Source organism: Vespa velutina, chromosome 2 (assembly GCF_912470025.1).
Source record: "Vespa velutina chromosome 2, iVesVel2.1, whole genome shotgun sequence".
NCBI classification, from domain to species: Eukaryota; Metazoa; Arthropoda; class Insecta; order Hymenoptera; family Vespidae; genus Vespa; species Vespa velutina.
The window spans coordinates 13,075,825-13,095,575 of NC_062189.1; the positions used below are offsets into that span (position 1 = coordinate 13,075,825).

A 19,751-nucleotide genomic window follows, 5' to 3' on the forward strand; every position below is an offset into this window, starting at 1 on the left:
TAAAAAAATATATAAATCATTATTACAATTATAGAAATATAAATTATCAATATCATAACAATTACAGAATATACCACAACTGTATCTATAAAAAATATATACCTATAACTGATATAATATTTAATAAGGTATATTTTTTTTATTTAATTAAGTATAAAATTTAATTAAGTATAAAAGGAAGCATAGAATTTTTGCATTCATATAAGTTTCATTTTAAACAACTTACAAATAATATAATAAAGAAGCAAAAGCTTCATAGCCCATAATACAATAACCAAAGAAAAAGGACAAAAATCTAGCAGGTTGCTGTGGAAAAACAGCATAAACTAAAGTATGTATAATTCTAGAAATTACAAAAGTTTTGATTAAAATTCCAGCCAACCAAATAGATGGTCCTGTTGTTAGCCAAATATAAGTGATTATAAACCAAGGAAGGACATTTTCAAGATCATTGAGATGATTTCTACGCACACGTTCTATATCTGGATCATCATAAACCACTTTACATTTTTTTGAAAATCCATCCTCAGAATTTGCAAAAATCTTAAAAATAAAGAAAATTTAATTAATTTCTCTAGTATTCATTATAATAATATTAATATTAACAAAATGGATGATGGAAAAAAATAAGGTGACATATTGAAATGATAAAATTAGTTATTAAATGTACAATCATTCTTACAGTACCTTTTTTGTAAATCTATAACGTGTGGTTAGAATTACCATTGCAAGCATTTTTAAAACTAGCACACTACTCCAAAATCCAAATACTTTCATAATTTCTGTATTTATTGCAGCCATATTTAAATACTTACTTTATACTATTTAACAAATATTTTTTAAAACAATATAATACTTTCTGTACACACCGGATGTGAACATGAGATTGTAGTAAAATCACATTCGTTTATTAATATAAATATTATCTCTAGAATTTTCCACTAGCATGTACGAATTCAAGTATCTAGGAATTAATTACGACTATTTTACTACGTACCCAATGAAAACAATATTATTAAGTACAGTCAATAATTCTATTTATTTATTTTACATCGAAGAAAGAAACAAGAAATTTTTCTTTCCAAAAATTGATTAAAATATTTTCGTATTTCCTGTCGTTATTTTAAATATTTTATGTAAAATATTCATTTTTTTGATTAACTAAACGAACAAGTGGATTTTTTCATTGGTTGAAAATGTGTTTTTCGAAAGCAAAATTTTGATTGGTGATTGCTGTTCGAGACACGCTACATTAAGACTCGCCTAAATAAATGTCGATAATCAGTTACGAAGAAAAAATGATCGATGTTTAGAAGTAAAGTTAATTTGATGTAACAGCTAAAAGAAAAAATCAATAAAGAAAAACAAGAAAAAGAAGGACAAAAAAGGTATAGAGAAAAATAGAAATATCGTCGATCAAGGAGATATAGAAAACAAAGATCTGCGCCATTTTTGTAGTTCTCAATAGGACGCATGCGCAGGATAGGAACGACGCTGACGCAGAAGGTACGTCAGCTGTTTTGTTAGAGCCGTAGTGCGTGTGTTGGGAATGGTGTATTGTTGACTGCAGGGGCATTTCGCAGTTCGTAGATTCGATCATATTCCTTTGTTTATTTGCCGCGAATTAGAAATCAGTATCGAACATAGCAGGCACTTTGTTAGTAAGTGAAATATTTTCGGGAGTAGGATCGAGCTAGGTAAAACGGCGTTAGTGGTAAAGGAACACCTCGCAATTTTATCGTTCGGTCTGAACCCGTCGGTCGAATTGATTCTCTGAGAGAACGGAGTTGTGAGTTCGCAAAGGCAGTCGGTCCGATTACGTCGCTGTTCTGGCGACCACTCTGGGAAGCTTTCGAGACTTTCGTCTTTCTGGAACGGACTGTGGTTGTGATTCCAGAGTCGAAAAATATGGCACAACCAACAAGCAGCGCGTTACGGGCCCTTGCCCTCGAATACAAAAGCCTTCAGGAAGAACCTGTCGAAGGTTTTCGCGTGAAGCTCGTTAACGAGGACAACATGTTCGAGTGGGAAGTCGCGATCTTCGGTCCTCCAGACACGCTTTATCAAGGAGGCTATTTTAAGGTGAGTAAACTTCATGTCGCTTATGTTATGCGATTTATATTTAGTCCATTTTCGTTTATCTATTTATAAAGATTGTAAGCCCCTAAATTCAGACCGATATGTTAAAAAACAATAAATTCCGACTTTTTGGTTATGTTTCCTTTACTTATCTTTAAATGCATATATCACGATCTTTCCTTCATGTTTTGTTTGGCTCAACTCGTAAACATACTTTCTTCGGTACCATAATCGTAACTTTTTATCTAACAATTCGTTTTCTCCATTATTTTTATCAGTATACAAAACTGTTTAGTCACATTTTATAATACCTTATTGCATCTGTTTAAATAGTTATAAAAATTAACCAATGAGTGCCGCATTTACAATTAATATTCAATTTGTCGTACTTTATAAAATACCAATTAAAATAAATAACAATCATCTTTTATAATTCTGTGTTTGATAAAAACTTTAACTAGTCATTTTATTCTATATTATTAATAACAATATGTTTATATTTTCTATTTTTAATATACTATTATTTACATTAAATGCACAGTTTATAATACTCTTGAAGCACATGAATACACGAAGAAAAACAGAATAGATAATTTATAAGTTTGTCCCTTATGACATTACGTTATTTCTTATGAATCTTTTTTATTACAACGTAGTTTACTTATCGATGATACATTTGAAAACTTTATTTTCCCAAACTATAATAATGGACCTTATTATGGAATAATGAAATAAATTATGGAATATTGAAAACCATATTCTGTCTATAAAAGATATAATTTTGTTTCATTTTTCAATGGTTTTTTTTCTTTTTTTTTTTTATTCTACGTAGCCATTAGCACCTTTCATATTGCTGTCTGTACTTTTATAATGCTCTTTGTGTCTTAACCTTCATTTGAACATTTATAGTAGAAAACTTTATCATTGACTAACGTTTCCGTGCGAGCTATGGAGCGTACATATGTACACGAAACATTTACATTGCCTTGACCGACCGAACGGACGACGACGATGACGACGACGACAACTACTGCACCGTTTTTCTTTCGCTTCGACAATGCAGATTTCACGAGCGAGATAAGACACATATGGTTCTTCTTTATCGCATTCGCGGAAAGGACATTTATTTTATCGTAAAATACTTGGTAATATTAAAAAATATTATTGATGTAAAAATGTTAAATTAGAAGTTGCAAACTATCAAATGATAATACAAAGAAAGCATTTATGAGATAATCTCTCTCTCTCTCTCTCTCTCTCTCTCTCTCTCTCTCTCTCTCTCTCTCTCTCTCTCTCTCTATCTCTCTCTCTCTCTCTCTCTCTCTCTCTCTCTCTCTCTTCCTCTCATCTCTTTTTCTGTCTTTTTTCTCTTTATTTTTTTTTTCTTTTTTTTTTTTGAAAAATCTAATTTACAAACATGAAACGAGCGTCGCTTTAATTCTCAAAGTCGTTGAGCAATCTTGCTGAGCCAAAGATTACCTAACGCGGCGAATCAAGCGACCTGCATTTTGCAGCGATATTAATTCTTCGATCGAGATGCAAGATTCCGTATCGGATAGCAGAAAGTATTTGTGCTGAACGTTTCGCGGCACATTGCTTTTCCTCTCATGTTAATCGTTTCGTGATCGAACGAGTTTAACGTCAATAATGTTACCCAATGTCTATTCGCGCGCACAGTATCGTCGGCATTGTTTGCAGTTCTATCGCCTCGCGATCCGCATTCTAGCGAATCGTCTTTCTCTCTCTCTCTCTCACCCCTCCCCTCCTTCCCTCCCTTCCTCCTTTTATTTTTTTTCTCTTTCTCTCCCTTTGATATATTCTTGGTAACAATTTATGTTCTTCGAGTTAGAATTCTACGAGAATTGCTCGTGAGAATAGTAGGAGGATATATTCGTGATTTAGAAAAGTGAACGCTTTTACAAAATATTTCATTAAGAAATTTAGGACAATTCTTATTTGTTTCTTCTTCAAGAGCTTGAATTTATTCAAATTTGTAATTTCATAGACAAAATCCTTTATTCTGTACATTGAGCCGTACAAACGGAAAATAAGTTTGATTACTTGCTAGCCACCATAAACTTTTACACGTTCCGTCCGCTTTCTAAACCACTTTCCGCTTCGTTATGAACGAGCGCATGGTTATTCACGTAACGCACACGGTGTGTATCTTCCCGTGGTATAAAGCAGCTGTAACGAAACGTTCTGACTCGATAAAGAGATAGAAAAAGACAGCTAGATAGATAGGGGGTAGGCGGAGAATTCCGAATAAATTGATTGAAAAGCAAGCTTTTCAATATTTTTTAGTCTGTTCATGATACCATAAACATTTCAATTATCGCTTTAAAGCTTTAGCAATTTATGTATTTCACCAGTAAAATTTCATATTCAAAGAGAAACAGCAGAGAAGTGTATGGCTTTGATCTTGCGATTATCGCTTTACGCTTTATAAACTTTCTAAATCGCGTTTAGAATATCTACTCTTATCGTTGAATCGTGTTCGCCGACTGAATTAATAAATGCTTTTAAGTTAGTAGTCAAGCTGTTTTCTGTTAAATCGGATATAGATAGACAAAAGAAGGAATATTGAACGTTCGAAAAGAAAGAAAGAAAGAAAGGAAAAGATTTGTCGAAAGTTTTCTTTAAACGATCCACTTCGACTCGTTGTTACTCTACAATCTTTTACTGTCGACTTTTATCCGAAACTTTTCATCCAGTGGTACCACAAGTCTCGCGTCGAAAGATCTAATTCACTCGACTTTCACTTGACGTCTCGTTGCTTTTCCTTTTTCTCTTCTCCTCTACAGACGACATTATCCGATCACAATAAAAATAATACACGTAGACACGCAGACATACATACATATGGATTTGTTAATATGTTTATTTGAATAAAATTTGTTAACAAACGCGGTCAATGTATAATACATACTGTACATTCTATTTTTTGCGAACGAAGTTCCCCACCTCATTTCTTCTCTTTCTCTCATTGACTTTATCCTTTCACCTTAGCCAGAAGAGATGGGTATCGTGAGAGCAGTTCGTGCTGATATGTCGTGTGCACTTTCCATGAAATCCTAACGGTATCAGTCGGTCAATATTCGACGTGTAATATTATATTGTATAACGGTGAAACTCTACCGATTAAAACGCATCCATAGGGAGTATAGCTCGTGGGTGGTTACTTTGGTAAATGCATCGAATCTCTAAACCCTCAAGGATCCGAACGTGTACCAAATCCTTCGTTTCTCGATTGTATACATTTCTGGAGAAACGAATTTAGTATAGTCTAGTACTCTCCCCGATCAAATTCATAAGAAATAAAAGAAAATTAGAAAAAATAATCTGATAGTATTTAAATCGCAAATCGGTGTGCCACATTTACTTCTTTTTCTTTTACGTTTGTCGCACTTGTCTTTGATCATATCAGACGTGCTTGTTTGTTAGACATGTCTATAGTTTAAAGTAGGGGTTTTCAGCATGGATTACGCTGTAAAACTTTTGGGAGTTACATTAAATACAAAATTTAATGTATGTGTGTTTTATTTTATTTTCATTGTTATACTATAGCTATAATTTTATCTATTTAAACAAGTGGTACACAAATTACATACACATTTCCAGGGGGTATGTGAAGCAGATTGAGAATCACTGATATAAAATCTAGACTCTGTGAGAGTAAGGAAAAGTACACCGTTCGTGAGATCAGATAAGCGTAATCTTTTGCAAGACTACTTTTACAAAATTATAAAGATCCTTTCGAATGAGTTAGAAAAAGAAAAAGATTGAACATAGATTTTTTGTGATCATTAAAAAAGTCAAAATTGATGTTAATAAGTCTGTAATTACACTTGCTTACCAAGTACTGGGTTATCTATGGTTCATCCTAAGTCTTGGAGGGGGCTTCTCTACTTACGATTTTACCTATATCGCACAATGTTCTTTTACGAATATGCACAGGGACGGCTCCACTCTTATCATCTATGTAGGTCGCCAAGATTTGTAGGCCAACTAAAGGCAAGCCATGATTTCAAGAGAGAGAGAGAGAGAGAAAGAGAACGGAGATTCTTAAGAATCTGGTCAAAATTATGGATGTTTTTCCTTCTTTTTTGTAGAAGTCACGATTATTGGCTGGTATTTAGATTTCGTCTCTTCTTTAGGGTTATTTCTATATTTTTTTATCTCACATCGAGCCATTTATAGCGAAGGAAAATTTGATATAAAATTCAATCTACGTTGAGGGAAATTGATTCTGAAATATTATCAAAAATCGTGAATCAAGGTGAAAGCCTAACTTTAAATTTTTATCCGATGATACTCAACCGACAAAATCAAATTTTTATTTGACGATATGCGTACTGTTCGATCGAAATCCTATGGAAACTCACTTCATGATATTTGCTTTTTTTTTACCTTTGGCAATAGTATCTTAAGCGCTATTATATATCCTTATTTCCACCTTTGAACCTTATTCGAATGAACGAGGTGTGCAAAAGTATCAAGTCGATAACGTTTTACGCTTATGTCACGTGCCGAACATGTTGCATTATTAAAGCATTCCGTTTGATATTCACATTTGTCCAACGACTATTCTTATTCTGAATAGCTATCGTTGATATTTCCGAAAGTTTAGATGGAATCGATCGGAACGTAGTACCTTCATTAAGAAAATTTAAGGACTATTCACATGAAGAGCAAAGTTTCAGTTTTAACAAATTATTAAGTTCGTTGATCGTATTGAAGCTGTTTTGTGTTGTTTCGAAAAAAATAGATAAAGTACACCATACATGTAAGTGTTATCATAAGGTCATATCGATACTGGAAATAATTTTTCTTGTCAATGTCACGCTATCATTAACGAGAATGACATTTTTGTGTCGTCGATAAGAACGAGGGAAGAAGATCGATAATATTGTGATAGTGATAAAATACGTTTAAGCCTCATGGAAAGATCACCGGATGTCGAAGTTTAAGATGAGATCAATCGATTGATCGATCGTTTTTTATATTATTATATGTTCTAAATCGATACGAAAAGGTATACAACATGTCATAGCGAAACTAGTTTGCACGTGTTATAAGTAAACTACTTGAGCGCATGACCGAACGTGCATATATCGTAGCAAACGAAAACTATCAGTTTAGATTAGTTTGCTTGACAAAAAGGATAATTCGAAATTTCATGACTTGATAATAACGTCTATCGAACTTGTATAACTTGAAAAGTAGAAAACTTGAAAACTTTGCTTGGTAATCAGCGAACGAAGAATATTTTATAAGATAAATTCCTCTTTTTTTGGCTGTTCATACAAATTGTGAGGTGAAGTAAAAACCAATATATAATATTTGGTCGAGTTGTAACGTTACTACGAATTGAAAAGGAAAAAGAAAGTCTTTTTGTTCCGCAGAAGAAAAAGCGAGAAAATCAAATAACGACAAAAGGTCGGAACAGTGTCGGCAGTACTATCGTATTATGATTACTTTTTATCGAACATTGAGAATTTTTACGTAGAGTTCGTTGACGTTGACATACACGCGTTCGCTGACGTTTCATTTTCCATTGACCCAAACATACATAATAGAAAACGATATCGATTCACTCTTTCTTTTTTTTCTTTTTGTTTCTTATTTTCTCGTTAGCCTTTTTTCTTTCCTCTTTACAAACTACTGTCCTATATAATCGAGTATCAATGTGCGTGTATTTTAATGATCCATTTAAATTCTCGTATTGATATTTTCTTTTTTTTTGCGAGTATAAAAGAACACGATAAAATTATTTTTAATCTTACAACTCAAGCTATTTTTAAAAAGGAAAAAAAAAAAAAAGAAAATAAAAAATAACAAAAAATATAGACGGAGAAAATCGATCGATCATTGCCGCGACTTCGCTTTCGTAGAGCGTCGATGGAAAATAGGTTAATTCTAGGACGCGCTATCCCAGAGGACGAGGCAGATATTTAGGCCATGACCAGGTCGCGATCAATATAGCGTCCCCCAACGTCGAACAGCTTTCGACGAAAGTCTCCATCGAATATCGGGACCAAGCAATGTTCACGTATATTCATTTTCATAATCGAAATCGATATATCACAACACAATCTACGAGTTGATTTTGTTCATTGAAATTTTATTCATTTTAAAAGAAGTTATGACAGTAATAGTTCGCTTTCTAATATCAGGAAAAAATATTTTTAACTGATAAAATGAGAATTATATGTTTGAAAAGCTCTCGTTCCATTATTATTTCTAATCATCGTTAATATACCATTTCAAGGATTAGTAATTTTAAAATTGCAATTGATTTTTGTAGAATATTATAGATCATAGGATTAATAATGGATAATGATGTTTATATTTTCAGGCACACATGAAGTTCCCACCAGATTATCCGTACAGTCCGCCAAGTATTCGGTTCATGACGAAAGTTTGGCATCCGAACGTATACGAGGTGAGTGAATATATGAATTATCGATCCCCCGCATACCTCTCGTTTCATCCATCCCTTTTCGACTCCCGCTCTCTCTCTCCCTCCCTCCTCCTCTCTCTCTTTCTCCCTTTTCCATCCTACCCTTTCCTGTGTCCGCCACTTTCCCCTTCTCTCTTTCATCCTCCCCGTGTCTTTCACCCTATGCCATGGCTTTCACGAGTATCAACTTTTACGTCGTGCTCTCTTGCAAAAACCTTTTCTCTACGACAAGCCGATGCCTTGTCTTCTGCGAAAGCATTTAAAAAAGACATAATGAACAAACGAATCATTCATCCGCATAATCCCCATCGACTTTCACCGCGTCTCGTTCGATTGCTTCTCTTGCTAATGAGAATTGTGAATAGATATGAATTAGAGAAAGAAAAAGATGTATATATGAAACTATGATTGATATTATTAAGAAAATGATAGAAAACTAAACATTTTCGATAGTAATTTGCTACGATTAACTTGTACGAAAAAAATATTTTCTTCGATCGAATAAGCGCGATAGCTTAGGGCTGAAGAGGATTATTAAGCGCACGTGTAGTTGACGTAGATGTTCCTTCTCTCTCTTGGCCTTAGAGCATGCTCCTCCTGGTGTCGACCTTTAGCTAACTAGAAGGAAGGAAGGTGGAGTCATTGACCGACAAAAGATTCTTGGACATCCGTGTCCAGTTGTTAACCGGGAGACCAACCAGTGGAACACTTAGAAGAATAGACTTAGACGTGACTAACGGGAATGGCACAGACATCTTTCTATTTCTCTTTCACACATATATGCATAAATATTTTTGCTCTCTTCCCTAGCCTTCCAATCGTGAATCGTGAAAAAATGATAGAGATCCGTGTGGGTGGCGCATACACATGGCACATACATATAAACTAAATGGTTCCCCGCTTCTCTTCGAGCTCAAGCTTTCGAACAGAAAAAACGTCGAGTCAGCGCGAACTAGCATCGCGCATAAAGCATTGTTGATATTTGTATGAGGTGGGGACGGAAAAATCGAAGACTGGTACATTTTAAGAAAGGCAGTTCTTCGTTTCAAGGTCGATGCTCTCTTTCCCTCTTCGCTTCTGTCTCCGTTATTCTCTCTCTCTCTCCATTCCTTTCTTCGGTCTGCTCTTGACCAGTTTTTTTGAAGGTCCGATTCGATATGTCTCTTAAAATTGATCAATACATTTTTTTCTTTATAACAGAAATATATTTATATGTCTATATATAGACGAATTTCGATTTTATTCGCATAAATTTTCGTCGAAATGAAACGTATTCTCTCCTTCGTCAAGTGTTCCGTTTGATTGTATGCCATCCTGTAAGGGTTTGAAGGAGTAGAGAATAGGGGAAAGAGAGAGAGAGAGATCCTACGTAGAGTGGTCGTCCGGATTTCCTGTCGCCTCGTTGAACTCTCCACGAGTTACGCGACTCAGCTTGGCTCAGCCATACAGGCTAATCGAACGTTACACCATTGCACCCGGTTGCTGATGTTTTTACGCTTAACCGAGACCGGAGAGGAGCGTGAAAGAGCGTGAACGAGCGTGAAAGCTTCTGCGATATCTTCTGGAAAATCTATGCCCAGAATGTGAAGTCATCAAGAAATTCTTGTGAAACTTATAAAGAACAAAAGTTACGCTCGAACGATTTGTCACTTTCATTTTCAAATATAGTCATATAGTTTTAATTCAACCTATGTATGCGTGTATAGATTATTATAGACGTAATTAGAAAAAAGTTTGCTTTAAATCAAAAATATTTAAACATGGAATCGATCACATTTACTTTTGCTTATTTCATTTGGAACACTATCGTAATTATAAATGTCTCACTTTGCAATTCTGAACGTAACAACGAACTACGTCGGAAACTAAGATCAAATATATATTATAAAAAGTTTTATATATACATATATGTATATGTAGATAGATAGATAGATAGATAGATAGATAGATAGATAGATAGATAGATAGATAGATAGATAGATAGAGAGAGAGAGAGAGAGAGAGAGAGAGAGAGAGAGAGAGAGAGAGAGAGAGAGAGAGAGAGAGAAGTCAAAAAATCATTGATGCAACGAGATGTCTATGAGAAAATAAGATCGACTCTTTGAATTTGTCGAAGAAATAAATAATTAAAAAGAAAAGAAAAAGAAAATATAATAATAAAAATGGATAAGCGAAGAGGGAAAAGAGAGAGAGAGAGTGAGAGAGAGTAGAGAGTAGAGGCATCGAAGTGTCCGAAGCGAGCACGTATCGGGTGGTTGTTTTATTACGGAATCTCTTCGCTGCCCTCGTAGAGAGGTCGACGCCTCGAGAGATCCGGCGAAGCGTGGAACGCGTGCTCGAGTGTGTGGACGGTCACGTATACACGTGCATAAAGCTCGCATGTCTCTCTCTCTCTCTCTCTCTTGTGTATGTGTGTGTATCTCTTAACTCGACTTGCTTTTCGTTTATGATTGCGTGCCTACTTCGTGTGTGCGTACGTCGCACCGACTGCGTTCATGAGCGCTCGCGCACGTTCGTTCACAGGGGAGCTCAGGTCTGTGAGCTTCTCTCTCTCTTTTCTCTCCCTCTCTTTCTCTCTTACTATCTCTCTCTCTCCCTCTCTCTCTCTCTCTCTCTCTCTCTCTCTATATATATATATATATATATATATATATATATATATATATCTATCTTTCCATCTCTCAGTCTTTTTTTTCTCCCTCGTCGACTAAGGTCGCGCTCGGGACCTCCGAACGACTATTAACGGGACAGGATCTCTCTTGAGTCTGTGTGAATCGAGCGTGCATTACCCTGGTAAAGAGATAGTAAGAAAGAGAAGAGAAGAGAGAGAGAGAGAGAGAGAGAGAGAGAGAGAGAGAGAGAGAGAGAGAGAGAGAGAGAGAGAGAGAGAGAGGACACGCGACTTGGTTGCTCGTTTAGCTTGAGTTCAAGGTAGAACGCGATGGGATTTACGCGAGGGACCATTCGCTGCTACAAGATCGAAAGAGAAAGAAAGAGACAGAGACTGAGAGAAGCTAAGAGAAGATTCTCTTTCTCACTTGTGACGTTTACCTCGAACTTTTGCAATTCTACCTATCTTCATGGTACCACCTTTTGAAGTTAACTGAAACTCAAAGGCCTATAGTCTCCACTATCGCCGCATTTCTTTCATTCTCATTCTCTTTCTCTTTTTCTCTCTCTTTCTTACGTGACCATGAGCTTTATCAATCATTGCTTCGTGAAGAAAGTTGGCAGCGTATAAACGCGTACTATACCTCGTATAGATGAACTACTAAAACTTTTATTTACGACGAAAATTCCTTTATCTATGTTTTATTTTCATTTGATAAATCATAACTCGACAATAATACTTTTGTTTATGATCGAGATTATTTTGTCTGGGATAGTGTAAATTTTTTTAGCAAACATCACGTATATTTATTTCGTTTGTTATTCGTTTATATCTACGCATTGTTCATAAACTCTGATATAATTTCAACAACATACTCAAACATCATGATCGTACATTTAATATCAGACGCCAGTAAAATAGAAAAAGAAATATGAAAAGAACAATTGTCGTTGCGGCTTTTTGCAACTTCAATTTCAATTTCGAATTTGTGAGAATCATGAATCGTTTCTTCCTCGGCTGGATCACAAAGAGCCGTATTTATTTTTATGCCTGGCCGTGCGCAAGCGAGTTCGTTTCGCCCACCTTTTCCAAGTATCGTCTCGAATGTGAGAATCTTTCGACCCGATGAAAATTTGTCTGGCAAAGCAAATTACTAAGAAACGTTTAGGGAGCTCGACTCGAAATATTATTCCTATAAGCAGACGAATCTCTTAATCTTGTCTACATTAATTAAATCCGAATAATTGAATCCTCTATTCTTTTAAACAAGACGAGATGATAACTTGCTTACCGTTTCGTGCTTACTATTTTTACGTTCTGTTCTTTTTTCATTTGCTTCGCAGAACGGAGATCTCTGCATATCTATCTTGCATCCACCGGTAGACGATCCACAGAGCGGTGAACTGCCATGCGAGAGGTGGAACCCAACGCAGAATGTTAGGTAAGATCGAATGCGTTTTACGTGAGGATCTTTCGGACTCCCTCGATCTCTTTTCTCCATTCCCAGCATCATCATCATCATCATCATCATCATCATCATCATCATCATCATTATTATTATTATTATCATCATCATCGTTTCATCGCCCTACATCGTGTATATCGATACAGGTACAAGAAAATAAACGATAAATGGATATTCCTTTGATACCTCTTACAGGACGATCTTGCTGTCAGTGATCTCACTCTTGAACGAGCCCAACACATATAGCCCCGCCAATGTAGATGCCTCGGTGATGTACCGACGCTGGCGTGACTCCAAGGGGAGAGATAAAGAGTATGAAAATATCATAAGGTAAGGAGCAAGTATCGAGAAGGAGGATGTATGACTCTTTTTCTTTCTCCGTCTTCTCTCTCTCTCTCTCTCTCTCTCTTTCTTTCACACACATACATTTCTTCACTCCATTGTTCTTACCTTTTCGTACCGTTATAACTTAGTCTTTTTCTCGCACCGCTCCTACAGTTCTAAGCGAAAGTTCTCGTCTCGTGGGAGACGTATATCGTTGATTCTCATGGATTAAAACGATGAGCGTTCCTTAACAATAATTCACGTTCGAGATTTCCTCTCATTCTCCATTTGATTTTCAATATTCGGGATAGAAAAATTTCGAGTTCTTTCGAGTTTTTTTTCTGGTTCTTTCTTTTTTATTAATTAATTAAACGAAGTTAAATAGATCGATAGAAATATATAAATCGATCTCCAAACACAATTATATAATGATATTTTATGTGGCAAATGTTTGACCATACTTATATTTGTAATGGAGATTTTTTTTTTCGAGATAAACGGTTCGTTTTTTACAATCCTCTTTTCAAGAGAAATCTAACGAAGAAAAATCGCGATATATTTGAACGTAGCAGCGTTATATGTTAATGCCTGGCAATAATTGAAATAAACGTAATCGTGATCATAAAAGGATTTCCACGCAATAAACATTTGTGTTCACAGGAAACAAGCTCAAGCTGCCAAGATGGAGGCCGAGAAGGAAGGTATCGTAGTACCAGTAACATTGGAGGATTATTGCATAAAGACACGTGCAAGGCCAGCCGAACAACAGTTGGATATGACGGATTTCTACGACGACGAATACGAATTAGACGACGACGAGGATGAACAACTTAGCGCCAGTGATTACGAAGATGGCGACGATAGCGGAAACGGAGAGTCGTGATCCATTTCTTAAGATTATAAATTACGCGAAACGCTAATTATTACCAGTTCTGTATAGATTAATAAATTAATGAGCTTCTAAACCGGACGCGCTCGCTCTCTCTCTCTCTCTCTCTCTCTCTCTCTCTCTCTCTTTCTTTCTTTCAGATTGTATACATAGATACACGTACATTATTCAAATAACAAATATACACTTTCTCTCTTTTCCTCCCTTTCGCTATTCGTTCCTCTTTCTATTTCTTTTCTCTCTCTCTCTCTCTCTCTCTCTCTCTCTCTCTCTCTCTCTCTCTCTCTTTCTTTCTTTCTTTCTCTTACTCTCTTTTTCTTTTCCATCTCTATATACAAATGTGCCACGTAAATTTTCAACTAATGCGTCGCATTGTCATATCATATGGCTTCGATTGCCGCATGATCGAAGACATCGTCAATTAACGTGTTCTCACAAGTACCGATCACACATTTCCATCTCTTGATAGTTATTTTTGACGGCACATCGAACTACTCTGACGTAAATGCCGTGTCGTTTATTATCAATTATAAATGATATTTTAATAGAAATGCGACTCTTCTTGGTTAAGCAATTGATTTACAAATTAATGAAAAGAAAATTGTAATGATTTGTTTTAATTCCCCGGAGCGGAGATATTTATCAAAAAGCTTTTTCATATCGAATCAAAATAGAATAATTGTGTTGCTATCCGAGACACGTGAAAAATGTTAAAAGAAGTTATGGAGAGCGTCGTACCGTTAAGTTGTCGGAAATACCGTGTTTACAAGCTCCTTAACTTAAGCAATATACGGTATGAATATAAGTACTTCGGTAGGAGCACCGTGCTTGTTGTGTTGTGGCTGGCACATTCGAAATAACAATGAGAAGGATCGATTGATTTACCCCTCTGGTAGAATCCTTCGTGCTATTAAATTTATACATAAAGTACAAGAATTGGTATTAGAAAAAAAAAAAAAACGAAGTACCTATTTATATAGCGAATTCAAATTTACGAGCGGGTACATCAATTGATCCTAAGTATACAATCTTATTATACATATGAAATTTATGAAAAAAAAGCATGAAATGTAAAATTACATCATAACGCGTGATGATTATTTATGCTGTAAAGCCAAAAGTATAATATCGAGAAGAGTACTACACGCCAATAATGAAAAATGAAGCAAGTTGTCCAGAAAGATTCGTATTCGAAATCTCCAGTTCGATTTCAATTAACAAGTAATCGATTTGAGATAAAGGATTTATCGAGTCTATGAATATTATAATGTATTAGTTATTATCAATTTTTCTTATCTCTAACGCAGCCATTCTTTGTTATGATTACGAATAACACGTAAAATCTAACTATCGAACTTCAACGATTAACGAGAAAGAGACTTCGATGGATTGCTTGCTTACATTTTTACGCGTAAGATAATTATTACTACAGAAAATATCTGAGTTGTAAACTACGAAATTAATGTCGGGAAAACGTTTGAAACAGGTACCAATGTATGTCTGAGATGCCTACATGCTTCGTGCTATGCCCCGAAGCAAATTTAACGTGTAATTTTAAAAGCCCCCTATTTAGAGCTTTTATAATAAGTAAGCTTATATAATGGTAACTATCAATATAAATATCTAAGTATCTAATCTTTACTGCTTCCTTTTTTTCTTAATTTTAATCGCGTCTATTATATTATCAATATCCAACAAAATAAATGTTTTTCAATTTTTTTTTCTTAATTGCAGTTACCATTTTTAATATTATAATGTTTTTATTTCCAAATAATATAACGAATTGTTAACTATATACCAAGCTACATAGCTTACTATTTTCTTAGTGACAATAAACTACAATGAGATAGCAATCATTTTTGATATACCAAATGTCGAAAGAGTTTTTTGTTTATTCCCTATCTTTTTGATAACTTATATTATTTTTTTTTTTTATTGTGAACTTCGATAATCGTAAAGTACCGATTAATAATTTGTTTCATTCGTCGAATTTAATTTATATAAGTTTTATTGAAGAATTTATATCAGTAGTTCTTACCATTGAAAATATCAATTCTTTTTTACGATAGATCAAATACCATTATTTTGTTAACAAAACTATGTCCATAAGTTGATCTTTTTCTAATTTCATATGAATTTTTTGATTGAGGACTTTTTATCAAATACTTGTGTTAGGGGGCTTTTATATCAAATAAGAGACATACTCTGTGACAATGTTCAAAGATAACTTTTCACTATTAACGTCTGGTAAAGTTAAGTTTCATCTCTTACAAGAAGCTTAAAACAGATGTGAATTGAAATAAACATAAGTTTACTATTAAGTAAAATAAATATCAGATATGGCTAACTTACTCTGTGGCAGTGTATCTGTGCTCGTATGACTGAAATTGTAAATAGTACATGAAACACACAATTTTAAAAAAACATAAAATGTGTATATGGTACTTTCACTTCGTTTTCCATCAGCCATTTTATTGAAAGACCAAAATTAAATGTTGAAAGTGTTAAACCATAAAATAAAGATGGAAGTTTATTTAAATTTTCAATATTGCCCAAGCATATACTCGGCGCTTGAAGTAGTAAGTAAAATAGTAAAAATGAATATTCCCTAGTTCCTCTAATATAATATAAAAACAAACTTCGTTTCGTGTTTCTCTTACAATTAGGTATGTAACAATAGGAAATTGTTGTGTAACATTTAAGTAATGCTAATAATTTGTATACATAATTATTTCTTTCTTCTTTTTTGTACATATCAATAAAAATCTTCATACAATTATTAATAAATTTCTAGTGCAGTAATGGCACGTGTCTCATTAATAAATTGAAATAATATTACAGTCATACTACAAACGATTAATGTTATAAGCAATATAAAAGTTCATAGAAATTAAAAAAAAAAAAAAAAAAAAATAACGTATTGTAAATTCATAATATTTATCTGTGATATACAAAGTATATTTTAAAACAAGTTTGTAAGAGAGAACTTCATTTTTACTGTATCAATGTTATTCATAATTTATTATTTGTTTCAGACAACAAGTAAGTATAATGTATGTATAATTTACATATATTTATTTGTACCATAAAGTTCGTTGTACAAATATTTTTTAAGATGTTAATATTCTAATTTTTCATACATATACGTCTTTTAGGAATTCCAACTAATATGTGATTTTTAGGTGTACATGTCTCTGGTATTAATTTACCAAGATATACTGAATAATTAAATTGCTCAGCCTGTAATTTTCTATCAGTGTCTATAATAGCCATACATTCATATCCTTGTTGGGTTTTAGCATTTAGTTTATCGTGTGTTTGATCCGCAGCATGACTAAGAGTCAAATATTGTTTGTTGCTTATGTGTTTCTTAAAAATGTTACTTCTTGGATATGTTAAATGATGGCAATTGTGTAATGATCCATAACAACACGGACAACTTACAAAAATAGCATTTCTTTTAATACATTGTTGAATAACTAAATCAGTTGCTACTCCACAAGCATGCAAAGATAAACCTATATTAAAATTTCCTTTAAAATAATCCAAATTACACTGATAAAATTTAATATTAGTCAATTTCAACAGCTTCACTCTTTCTTTTGCTCTATTTAAAGATTGTTCTTTATTTTCTAATAATATTATAGTACAATTTGGTAAAAGATATGCAAGTAACACTCCAAGGTGACCACTACCAGAACAAAAATCTACAATAACATCATCTGCTTTTGCTAATTTTATAACAGGTTTACATAGATTTTCTAACTGCTCAGATTTTCTTTTCAGACGAGAAGGTGGTAAAGATCCACCTTCTGGAGTTATGTCAAAAGGAACATTTGTCCAATCAAAACATATTTCTGCACCAAAGGTTTCTGCATCAAGCTCACTTATAATTTCTGCATTATGAATAATTTGCATGGAATATTCTATATCTTTTTGTTTTGTGTAGATACGACTTTTTGGTTTATATCTTTTAGGATCACTTTTATATAAACTTTCATTAGAAACTTGAGGAAGTATATAATTAATTTCATTATTAATTTTTTTTTCTTGAATAGATAAGCAACTTAAACATTCCAGTATAATATGATCTTGAATCATTCGTTCGTACCATTTAGTTACCAATGGTAATAATTTAAGTATTGCGTCACTTGAATATATTGTAAGCAATATATGCACACAAACAAAAATAATTATATCAGCTAACGTAATATAAGAACCTTCTGCATATTTATGTTCTGGTATTTGAGCTTTATATTCTGTTCTTACATCTTGCATACTTTTTTTCTTGGACACTACATATTTGTATAGATTATGTATCCTTAATGGTTGCGACATATGACATTCAAATCTTGCAAGACTATGAGGCAATTCTACTTGATTCGAACTACCTAAATTAAGAAATTTTAACATGTTAATCATATCTATTTCACAAAACTTAGTCCAGACACTGCTTTCCAAACAAGCTAATAAACATGATTCTTTAAATCCCAACAAAGATCTACAGTAATGTAATGGACAATCTATGAGAGTTGATTTTATAATCTGTCTTAGTATAGCACAAAGTCCTGCTATGTAACTTGTTTTATTTAAAACTATACTAGGTAATTCACAAGAATTTACATCATGAGGAATCTCTTTTTCATCTATAATTTCATATACAAATTGAGATATATCTATAATATACGCGCATTCATTTAACTTTTGTTTAGTTTGAATCAACTTAATATTGATCTCAGAATTGCAATATTTTATTGTAAAAAGAGTTATGATCGTTTCTATTGGAGCAAGGCATAAATCAGTCAGTGAATATATCTCTAAATATGCTTCATCCATTTTTCAGGTTTTTGAAACCACTAAAATATATTATATAATTATAAAAAATTTATAAACAAATTTATTTTTCACTTACTATACACTAGCTCTTAACTGTCTGGCAACTTTGCGAATAATTCTTTGCCTTAGTATATTTTCTCTCCAATATACACTAATACAAGAAATAAATGCTAAGGCAAACATAAAACCTTCAAATTTCCAAAATGCTCTCTCTTCTAACCATGCTACTCTGTCACAACTGAAACATAAACCATTTAAATATACATAAAAAAAATTCATCTTTATTTTAATAAATTCCCATTAACTATAAATTACCTTCTTGTTATAGTTTCTCCACTTTTACACTTTAAAACTTCTTTATATCTTGCATGAATACACACTGTAATACTTTCACTTGCAATTTCAAAAGCATCGCATGGATGACATTCTGTAATTATCTCATATTCATTTCCCGATACACAAACAGTATTATTCTCAAAGTTATCAAGATAAAGTTTATTTGGAGAATTTGTCCAGTGACTTTCAACGATCAACACTAGAATTGTTAATCTATATAAGGTAAAAAAGAAATTATTCTATTTATGTACATAAACGATTATTTATTAAAGAATTTTATAAGACAAAGTAAACAATGATCTGTTTACATATATTAATCACGAACAAAATGTAAAAAATGTTAAAGACAATCATTGAAACGTGAATTACAACTGACCCTCCTAATAAAATTATACCTAACAACATTCGCTTCTTTGTACAAGACTCAATCATTTCGTATGTTTCTACTTGTATTTACACTCTTAATTCAAGTTATGCTATCCTCTCATAATAAAGTTAATATTCATGTGTACAATGTACAGCACCATAAATTATTTTCGAAAAAATGATATGAGATGATATTGAAAGTCGATGTTGATCGATGCGCCACTCTGTGTTAAGTTTCGAAAGCTTGTTAAGTACTTCAATAGTACCAACGTGATTTTAATTTTAAATTGGAATATTTATAACAAAAAATAATAAATTATAAAATAAAATATTACGTTATGTTATTTCGTTAAAATGAAGTTATTAAACATTCCGTAATCTA

General features: G+C 33.3%; 4 protein-coding genes across 4 annotated transcripts; 1 reads left to right on the forward strand and 3 right to left on the reverse strand.

Annotated features, from left to right (window-relative positions):
- Positions 1-82: 82 nt before the first annotated feature.
- Positions 83-922, reverse strand: LOC124946533 (microsomal glutathione S-transferase 1-like). Its single transcript, XM_047487317.1, has 2 exons — positions 688-922; positions 83-543 (listed from the first exon to the last, which is right to left on the reverse strand). Exons 1-2 carry the CDS (start codon positions 799-801, stop codon positions 223-225), a joined length of 435 nt encoding a protein of 144 aa, XP_047343273.1. The 5' UTR covers positions 802-922; the 3' UTR covers positions 83-222.
- A 579-nt stretch (positions 923-1,501) lies between these two features.
- LOC124946532 (ubiquitin-conjugating enzyme E2 R2) lies at positions 1,502-13,912 on the forward strand. Its single transcript, XM_047487316.1, has 5 exons — positions 1,502-2,082; positions 8,438-8,524; positions 12,497-12,594; positions 12,814-12,948; positions 13,603-13,912. The coding sequence occupies exons 1-5, from the start codon at positions 1,909-1,911 to the stop codon at positions 13,823-13,825; spliced, it is 717 nt and encodes a 238-aa protein (XP_047343272.1). The 5' UTR covers positions 1,502-1,908; the 3' UTR covers positions 13,826-13,912.
- Positions 13,913-16,350: 2,438 nt separating this feature from the next.
- LOC124946538 (glutathione S-transferase C-terminal domain-containing protein homolog) lies at positions 16,351-18,885 on the reverse strand. Its single transcript, XM_047487328.1, has 2 exons — positions 18,744-18,885; positions 16,351-18,687 (listed from the first exon to the last, which is right to left on the reverse strand). Exon 2 carries the CDS (start codon positions 18,665-18,667, stop codon positions 16,958-16,960), a length of 1,710 nt encoding a protein of 569 aa, XP_047343284.1. The 5' UTR covers positions 18,668-18,687; positions 18,744-18,885; the 3' UTR covers positions 16,351-16,957.
- LOC124946544 (protein JTB) lies at positions 18,608-19,731 on the reverse strand. The gene is made up of 3 exons (XM_047487334.1): positions 19,380-19,731; positions 18,983-19,216; positions 18,608-18,905 (listed from the first exon to the last, which is right to left on the reverse strand). Exons 1-3 carry the CDS (start codon positions 19,433-19,435, stop codon positions 18,743-18,745), a joined length of 453 nt encoding a protein of 150 aa, XP_047343290.1. The 5' UTR covers positions 19,436-19,731; the 3' UTR covers positions 18,608-18,742.
- Between the last annotated feature and the right edge of the window lie 20 nt (positions 19,732-19,751).

Bases quoted from the DNA above. Each gene is read 5' to 3' on its own strand.
- LOC124946532 (XM_047487316.1), top strand. From the start codon at position 1,909: ATGGCACAACCAACAAGCAGCGCGTTACGGGCCCTTGCCCTCGAATAC. The intron at 8,525-12,496 runs GTGAGTGAATAT...TTTGCTTCGCAG, and splicing joins GGCATCCGAACGTATACGAG to AACGGAGATCTCTGCATATC. The intron at 12,949-13,602 runs GTAAGGAGCAAG...TTGTGTTCACAG, and splicing joins GAGTATGAAAATATCATAAG to GAAACAAGCTCAAGCTGCCA.
- LOC124946533 (XM_047487317.1), bottom strand. From the start codon at position 801: ATGGCTGCAATAAATACAGAAATTATGAAAGTATTTGGATTTTGGAGT. The intron at 544-687 runs GTACTGTAAGAA...TTTATTTTTAAG, and splicing joins GTTATAGATTTACAAAAAAG to ATTTTTGCAAATTCTGAGGA.
- LOC124946544 (XM_047487334.1), bottom strand. From the start codon at position 19,435: ATGATTGAGTCTTGTACAAAGAAGCGAATGTTGTTAGGTATAATTTTA. The intron at 19,217-19,379 runs GTCAGTTGTAAT...TACCTTATATAG, and splicing joins GGTATAATTTTATTAGGAGG to ATTAACAATTCTAGTGTTGA. The intron at 18,906-18,982 runs GTAATTTATAGT...TTTATGTTTCAG, and splicing joins GGAGAAACTATAACAAGAAG to TTGTGACAGAGTAGCATGGT.
- LOC124946538 (XM_047487328.1), bottom strand. From the start codon at position 18,667: ATGGATGAAGCATATTTAGAGATATATTCACTGACTGATTTATGCCTT.